General features: G+C 35.8%; 1 protein-coding gene across 5 annotated transcripts in view; it reads left to right on the top strand.

Annotated features, from left to right (window-relative positions):
- The window catches only part of Nsun3 (NOP2/Sun RNA methyltransferase 3), a 71,588-nt gene extending 62,740 nt beyond the window's left edge, over positions 1–8,848 (top strand). For 4 of the 5 annotated variants that reach the window (XM_015478624.2, XM_015478625.2, XM_048803493.1 and 1 more), the window contains one exon: positions 5,627–8,104. In XM_015478624.2, coding sequence (XP_015334110.1) covers positions 5,627–5,888 — 262 coding nt within the window. In that variant the 3' untranslated portion in view covers positions 5,889–8,104. Of the gene's footprint in view, positions 1–5,626; positions 8,105–8,700 lie in introns of those variants that run through there. The other variant, XM_048803492.1, reaches the window with a different exon arrangement.
- The last annotated feature ends 384 nt before the right edge of the window (positions 8,849–9,232 follow it).

The following is a 9,232-nucleotide window of genomic DNA, read 5'->3' as shown; positions in this document are numbered from 1 at the left end:
CATTTAATTATGACTCCTATCAGTGGCACCATAGATTTCCCCATGAGTGGACCAGATGTTCTCACATAGGGGCAACTATAGGTGTAAAATCAAGGGTCTCAGTGTGACTGATTTTACTGCATTCAGGTGGAGTAATCCTTACAGTGCAGGGAAAGAATGAGGAAATTCCCCAAATCGAAAATGGCTTTGGCAGCTGCTGGGAATTCCTCAGTCTCACCTTTTACTTACAGGATTAGCCCCTTTGGATAGATCCAATCCCAGGCAATCTGGCATATCTCCTAACTTTCCAGTAGAGTCAGTTTTTATCTGCCTTAGGTCTTGAAGGGGGAAGGGGGTATGTACTTTGATCGGCCCAAATTTTTCTCTTGATTCTTTTTTTTTTTTTTTTTTCTTTCTAAAAATGCCTCTCCTGGGCTGGGGATGTGGCTCAAGCGGTAGCGCGCTTGCCTGGCATGCGTGCGGCCCGGGTTCGATCCTCAGCACCACATACAAACAAAGATGTTGTGTCCGCCAAAAACTAAAAAATAAATATTAAAAATTCTTTAAAAAAAAAATAAAATAAAATAAAAATGCCTCTCTTAGCAGCTTAAGGAACACAGCACATTTTAAACATTGGGGCGGTAATACAGACTATTGAAAGTTACCTATGCACCTTAGAGAACCTGGGCAGATTTTACTAATTATCTTATGTCTTTCTCAGTCCTACAACCTGAATTGCTAACATTTCTGACCTGAGAAGGAAGGGAAGCATCCAGGAGGAATGGATGCGGGGTTGGGAGTGTTGCGTAGCCCATATGGAGGCAAATGTGATTGGGGCTTTCCCTCAGTGCCATTCATCTACCAATCACCCTTGATACCCCTGAGGGCTGTCGGGAGGGGGCCCAAGAGAAAGGACCTTAGGAATACGTCTGAGTGTAGCCCAGACCGGAATTCCGCAGTTGTTCCAAACTCTTTCATCCACCTCCACGCATCCAAGGCAGATCAGGATTCGGGACACTGTGTACTCACGCCAATTGCTCTCCGGGCCCAGACAGAAAAGTTGAAAGCGGCTTTGGCAGAACCCAACATGCCTGCTCTGTATAGAACAGGTGATTGAGAGCTGCCTAGGCCGGGAAACCTCTCACACAGCAAATGGTGATGCTGAGAGGCCCCGAGCCCAGGGTTTGCAGCATTTTTATACATTCTTTGGAGAGGGCAGGGACTTCACATACATCATAGCAAATCATCACATACCGCGGGAAAATCAAATAACAACTCTAAAACATGATTAGCACATTCACTGGCGGGAACAAGTTGGATAGGGGTGACTGGTCAGTACAAAAGGGGTATTCGTTTGAACTGATTGGTTTAAGCCAAGAGGGGTGTACGTGCTGAACTACATGGTTTCCCAACAGGTTATCAACTACCATAAACTACTGGGAGGGTCATCTGGCATCCCAGGTATTTCCCTGTCTCATGCTGATTGGTGACTGCTAGGGGGTTGCTATGGATCTCCACCTAGCCTGACTGAGTCAGGGACACCTGGTGCAGCAGATCTCTCCTGTTATTTGTAGATAAACAACTTAGCAGGATGGGAATGTGCCTAGGAGTGCTCTGTGGGTTTTTCCAAGGACAAAGGTCATGTCCCTTCCTTGGACAGGCTTTGCTCTGAGGTAGAGGCTGATTTTTCAATAAGAACCTTTGTGATTATATTGGGTCCACTCAGATAATCCAGAATAATTTCCCCAACATAGGATTCCTCATTTAGTTATATCTGCAAATGCCTTCTTTTCATGTAACGTGACATTTTTATAGGTTCTGGGATTGGGGTTTGACATATTTACAAATTCAGATGATTATGATATGGACATTATTCTTACTACAGGGTGTTATCTTATTGAGAGTTCACATCCTTAAGGTATAAATAAGAGCCTTTTTTGTTTCCATGAGCTATATTTAGAGGATAGTAAGAAATAGAAGATACATATTAAAATTTATTTTTAGAGACCAACAACAAACACTGAAAGGTAAGCTTTCCATGGCAGTACTTCCCACGTATTTTAATCAATAAGTGAATACATGGAAATTCTGGATACCATAAAATTTTGATTATATGAAACCTTAGGGAATATGTTCTTCAGAGAGGTTATCCCTAACAGTCAAAATTACAACAAAATAAAATAACTGACCTCTGTGGGAAAAGGCTGATATTTATCCTACTGTCAGATCTCCCCTTCCATTTTTATTATTATAGAAATAAATCCCACGGGTAAAAATATAAAAATATAAATGAACACCTGGTTAAAGAGGATTTTTCCCTGCACTCCCTCTTTTCCTATAGTCTTACTACTCAAAACAACTACTTCTAATTATTTCTGATCTTAATTTTATTCTCTAGGTCATGCTAAATCTGTAAATAACATGTTTATCCTTTATCAACTGTAGATGTTGACTGCAGACCTCTTGCTAGGAATTATTTTACATATACCACCCTGTATTGTGTATTCTCATGCTATAATCCATTTCTCCCTCAGTCAGCTCTATATATTTAGAACTACATTTCTAGTTCTATCGTAGTGGAAAGTTTATCTTAAGTACACTTGAACCTTTATTCTCTTTTTTAAAACAATAGAGGCATTGTCTTTTGGCTTCTGTTTTTGTAAAGTAAGAATATTTACATGCCCCCCCCCTTTCATATTTCTCTACCTTGCACTTTTCAGTACCTTACGGTGTTACTTTTATTTTCATGTTGTCAACATTGCTAGTATTCTTTCTGTGACTTTATAATCTGTATTGAATTATGAGTATCATTCTATAGAGTGACTCTAAATATGGTATATATGTTGTCTAATTCTACAAACTGTTCACTATAGGATGGAGTAGTGTCTTCAAACTGTTTCCTTCTCTATTCATTTAAAATTATTATTGGAGTACCACTGAAAGGAGAATTTTTCTAGAACAAAATTAGATGAGAAAATCAGTCAATCTCTTTCTACAGATTTGTGTACCAAATCTTCAATTTTTTATATTCTCAGTCATTTCATCTGTTTTCTTCTGCTCCTCTCCTTTCTTTCTAGAAAACTCTGTTCCTTCCCGTCTGGAGTAGTTGCCTTCCAGCCCTCTCACACAGCTCTTTTAGATATTTCATTTCCTTCCTTTCTATCCTATGTTGGGTTTTTTTTTTTTTTTTTTTTTTTTCTGGATCACATTCCTCCTCTTTGATTTACCTCCTCATTTTGCTGTAGGTAAAATTTCTGAGTTAGCAGATATCCCTGTATTCTTCATATTTATTTGATGAGTTGGCTGCAAATGGAATTCACTTTAAATTACTTTTTCTCTGGATTTGAAACGTACTCTTCCACTGATACCAGTCTTATTCCTGGACCCCTAAATGATCCATTTTAATGAGGATCCATTTTTCTTCCAGAAGCATTTAATATCCTCTTTTTATTCTTGAAGTTTTGAAATGTAAGAATGATATATCAGGGGCTGGGGTTGTGGCTCAGCAGTAGAGTGCTCGCCTAGCACATGTGAGGCCCTAGGTTCGATCCTCAGCACCACATATAAATAAATAAATAAAATAAAGGTATTGTGTCAACTACAACTAAAAAATATTTAAAAAAAAAGAATGATATATCATAAATGTGGTTGCTTTTTGTTCATTACATAAAGTTTTTGCAGTATTCCACAGGACCCTCTATGCCCTCTCTTCACTCTGATCTTATCTCATACCACTTCCTAGCTCATCCTGCCCCAGCCACAGATGGCTTCCTCTTTTCATAACCATATTTATTCCTTATTTCTCTGGTGTACAGTGGTCTTCCCTTTTGATATCTGCTTGATCCACTTCCTTACCTCCCAGGTCTTTGTTCAAATGTCACATTCTGAAGGGACATCCTATCTGACCGTCCTCTTTAAAATTGCAATCCCCTCACTATCCAGGCACCCCTAATCCTTTTATCCTGTTTTAATTGTTTACATAATGCCTATTGCTCAGTTGCATACTAAATAAAATATAAGATACATATATTTTTGTGTTTGTATATTTATGTGTGTATAAACTTTGTATAAAGTTTGCTTTTATTGCCTTAACGAAGTACTACATTGAGTGACTTAAACAATCACAGTTCTGTAGGCTAGAAGTTTACATAAAGATGTTAGCAGAATTAGTTTCTTTTGAGTTCTTTCTCCATAGCTTCTAGATAGCTTCTTTTCCCTGTGTTTCTACATTTTTCCTCTTGTAACTCTGTGTCCAAATTTCCTTTTCTTGTAAGAACACCAGACATATTTGAGTAGAGCCCACCTTAATAACTTGACTTTAACTTAATTAACTCTGTACAGAACCTGTCTCCAAATACAGTCAAATTCTCAGGTAGAGGGTGTTAGGAATTCAGCCGCCTGACATTGTTATATTGTCTCCCTGACATAATCACCAGAATATAATTTTCATGAAGGTAAGGCTATTTTTGTTGTTGTTGAAGTTGTTCTATTTTATTCATTCATCCACACATATTTGACATCCTAGAGCAATAACAGCATATAATTGATGCTCAATAAATAATAATGAATGTCCCAGCCTCTTGATAAGTTCTTTCAATCTGAAGAGTTATTTCCTCCTTTTTATCTCTGAGAAATTCTCTTATAATTTCATGAACTTTACACCCCTACCCCATATTTCTTATATTGTCTATCTGGTTCTGTCAGTTTGAATTTATGACCCACTTGATTGATCCTCTCTATTTTCAGTCTGTTTTTGTTCTAATGGAGCATTTCAACCTTGACTTCCCAACACTTCCACAGAATTTTCTATATTTTAGCAAACATGCATTTAATTTCCAAGGTCTGTCGTCTTGGTCTTTTCTTGTGGCATTCTGTTTTTATTTAATAGGTGCTATACATTTATTGATCTTTCTGTATATATTAGGTCTTATTTCTCTTTTGTCCCTGAATTTTCTGCTTCTTCCTAGGTAACATTTTGTGGTGGTTGTTCTTGTGCTTGCATTCTTTCTTTTACTCATTGGTAAGCATTTCTCATCCTTAATTATCTGGAAACCCTTGGTTATACATTTTTATTTTGTAATGAAACACTGAAAGTATTAGAGGCTTATTTTAATGATGGGACCTTTTTCCTGCTGATAGGCTTTATGGTGAGTTGGCTATTACTCTAGAGGCTCCTTCAAAGTAGAATAAATTCATAGTTCTTTGGTTTGGGAGTCAGTACCCCCCAGTGGCTGCCTTAGGTTTTTCCAAATAGTTTATTTCATTTTATGAGATAAAAACTCTCCAACTTTTTGCGTGATTGCCCATCTTCGAATAAGTGGAGTTTGGAATCAATGATTTTTTTATGTACACTTTCAATTAATATCTGTTTTTACTTCCATCTACTCAAAGATAAATCAGTTTTTCCATGCTTTACCCCTTTCTTCCTACCCCTAAAAGAACAAAACCACCAACTAGTCAGATATACTCCTTTGTCCTTTCCATTTTGATTGATCTGATTGCCATTTCAAAGAAGCAGATATATTGCTAGAAAACATCTCAAGTTATTACATTCTGAGTCAGAGTATGGTTAGTTCCAAGTATATAATCTTCCCCTAGTTCCCTTTCAATATACCTAACTTATTTTCTCATTTTTCTCTGCATGTAGGTCTGCAATTAAAGCCTTACGTCCTGGAGGGGTACTTGTGTACTCGACATGCACACTTTCCAAGGCAGAAAATCAAGATGTGATCAATGAAACTTTAAATTCCTACAGTAACGTCATGCCTGTGGACATTAGGGAAATAGCAAGGACTTGCTCCCAAGACTTCACATTTGCTCCCACTGGCCAGGAATGTGGACTTTTGGTGATCCCAGATAAAGGCAAAGCCTGGGGCCCAATGTATGTAGCCAAATTGAAAAAATCATAGAGTACAGGAAAACGGTGACATGAATTTTGTAAACAATTTTGATGTATACTTATGTTTATGTTTCCACGCTCTCCACATGCTAATATTTAAATGAAGATATAACAATTTTCCTTTGGTCTGTTTGGAATCCTATTTATTTAATATTTTAGCATTTAGAATCTAGCCTTGAGAATTTTTCAGGTGTATTTTCTTTTCCTAGAAATATATCTGTAGGAACAATTTAAGGTGATGAAGATGGTGTTTATTCTCTATAATAAATCTGCTGTCTTCTACTTGGCATTTTATATTTAAATTAGAATACATGGTTTTATGCATAAAATGTTTAGAACTACATTCTACCCATGATGTTGGTGCTTTGGACCTTTAAAAATGCATATTTGCCAGCAATCTTACTGTTTCCTCCTTATGAAATGTACAGATTCTTTTTTTCTAAGAACTGATTGGTATTCTGAGACTAACTTCTTAAGCAGTACAATTTTGAGTTCTGAAAAAATAGGTTTCTTATTTGCAAAGTTGTTTTCTGTTAAGGACTATCTTCTGTTTACTACAAAGGTCAGTGACTCAATTGACACCAGCTTTAGCCCTCCCTCCCTTTTTTTCTTTTCTTTTTTTTTTTTTTTGTATTCACAAATACAAATTGAAAGGGTAAATTATGTTGAAAGGCCTTTAGGACAGCAGATTCACATGCACATGTTTGACTTTCAACATTCAGCTTCTAGAATAATGGAGTCTATCCAGCAGGCTATAAGCAAGTACTTAAAACAAAACCAGGATGATTAATAACTGCAATAACTGAACTATATTTGGAGAGTTTTGTTACATAATTGCAGTCATAATGAGCACTACAGAATCTGATTATCTTACAGTTCCAATCTGGAGGGGCTTTTTATTTCACTCTGTTATAAAATGTTATAGGAGAAAATGATGTCACTTATTAATGCATGAGAGGGAGATGCCTAATGAGAGTGGATTGTACTATTACCAAAACCCAATACCATTTACTAAGTGGCTCTCTCTGTTTACATGTATCCTGGGAATATTGTGTATGTTTCTTTTTGTGTACTTAAGGTTTTAACTTCAATTTTTGCATCATGTGTTTTCTCCAAAAATTACTTCAATGAGTCCAAACATATTTTACCAATTATTAAGAAAAATTATGAAGCATACTTCTTTTTTTTTTGAGAGAGAGAGAGAGAGAATTTTTTTTTTAATATTTATTTTTTAGTTTTCAATGGACACAACATCTTTGTTTGTATGTGGTGCTGAGGATCGAACCCGGGCCACACACATGCCAGGTGAGCGCGCTACCGCTTGAGCCACATCCCCAGCCCAATGAAGCATACTTCTAAAGATATCTGTTTGGAAATTAGGGTTTTTTAAAAAAAAAGAAAAAACTTTGTGGTTGTAGAAATATGAAATTCTGCTGAAGCGGAGTACTCTTATATTGTTCATTGTATTCTGAATATTTAAACTAGAGACTATCTGCTCACTACCTACTTTTTATTTTGTAAGCATATGTAGGCAGATTTAAAGAACTGGGAATTCCTATGAGGACTTTTTCTGTATCTTCATTTTATTAACACCTTTTAAAAAATCTAACCAATGTGTTTATAAAATAAAACTAGGTCTCTGAGACCCAATCAAGTACATTGAATCAGTACCAAAGACTAATGATAATGGAAAAGTTTTTGTGCTTCTTTTGTTTTGTATTATTTGTGCCTTTTTTTTTTTCTTCTTTTTTTTTTTTTTTTTTTTCTATTTTAAATCCTGTCTTAAGATCCTATAGATTTAGGCTCTGGGGTTGTAGCTCAGCAGTAGAGCACTCGCCTAGCATATGTTAGGCCTTGGGTTCGATCCTTAGCACCACAGAAAAATAAATGAATTAAGTAAAGGTATTGTGTCCAACTACACCTAAAAAATTTTAAATACAAAAAAAAAGATCCTATGGGTTTAAAAAGTGCATTTCTTTTGTATAGTTTAATTACAAAGTAAATTTTCACAGTACACTTTGTTGAGTATCGTTATTTTCCTAGTATAATGCCATGAAAGTTAATTTGAATAGTTGTTGTGACATTGGATTAGACTCTTCCATGATTACTTTAAAATGCATCTGTATATTTATACACTACATAAATATATATTGCTTTATTTATAATAATTATAATGAAGCAGCATTTATTGAGCATTGGTTGATTAAATTCTTTATATATATTGTCTTTTTTGGTCTTTAAAACGCCGATAGTGAGTATTTTATCCTCATTTTTGTAAATGAGAAAACTAAAGCTCAGTGCTGTTTGTATTTTGCTAAAGTTATGCTGGTAAGAAAAGAGTAGAGCCAAGGCTGGGTGTGGTGGAAGTTCGGGAGGCTGAGGCAGGAGGAACACGAGTTCAAAACCAGACTCATGAATTCAGCGAGACCCTGTCTCTAAATAAAATATAAAAAATGGCTGAGGATGTGTCTCAATGGTTAAGTGTCCCTGGGTTCAATATCTGTACAAAAAAATAAAAAGAATAAAGCCATATTAAAACTGTCTCTGTTGCCCAGCCCCTCCTCCCAGCACTGTGCTGTCTCCCAGAATATGGAATATAGCAAATCTCAGTGTTATCACTTGGCTTTACAAGGATTCCCCATTGTTCAGTTTTCTATTTTTATGCAATTACCCATTCCCAGGGCATTATAGGACTTATCAATACTTGGGGGAAAAACCTACCATTGAAATATCTCAGGGTATGTTCTTAAGAAGAGTATCTTGTGATTGTAATACCCAGAAATTTCCCATGGGGATATTTTATGCCCTCCTTTTCTTTGCAGATACCAAATTGAAGAATGGAAATTTGGAGCAACCTTTCAATGTCAGTTGAAAAGCCAGGAGTAACTGATATACCTTCTGTGGCTTTAAGTTACTTTCAAAATAGTTTTAAAAATTTAGGTTATTTACCAACATGTTAAGTTCTTTCTTCCATTAGTGCACTAAACAGCCACTAGTTTCAGAAATAGATATGAATAAATATAATGCATTCACATGTTTTGTACTGAATTTTTGAAGGATCAGATGTTATCTGTGGATTGGAATCTAAATGGCCTATAGTTCTTTATCCTATTATCTGTATCCATGTAGGTTTATATTTAAGGTTACATATTAAACTTCCTTAATATTGTGAAAAATATCTTTCATACAGTGTAAGTAGATAGAAAATAATAGCTACCAGAATACTTCCTCCATAACTGAATAATCACAAATCTGATGGATCCTTATAGAAAATCTGCATAGACTAACATAACACATCTGGAATAAAAAGAAAATTAGAACCAATAGCAACAATTTTGTTTGATGCCAAGAAGT

This window comes from Marmota marmota, unplaced genomic scaffold, assembly GCF_001458135.2.
Source record: "Marmota marmota marmota unplaced genomic scaffold, marMar, whole genome shotgun sequence".
Classification (NCBI taxonomy): Eukaryota; Metazoa; Chordata; class Mammalia; order Rodentia; family Sciuridae; genus Marmota; species Marmota marmota.
Note: the sequence above shows the minus strand (reverse complement) of the source record. Positions and strands in the feature narration are given on the sequence as shown.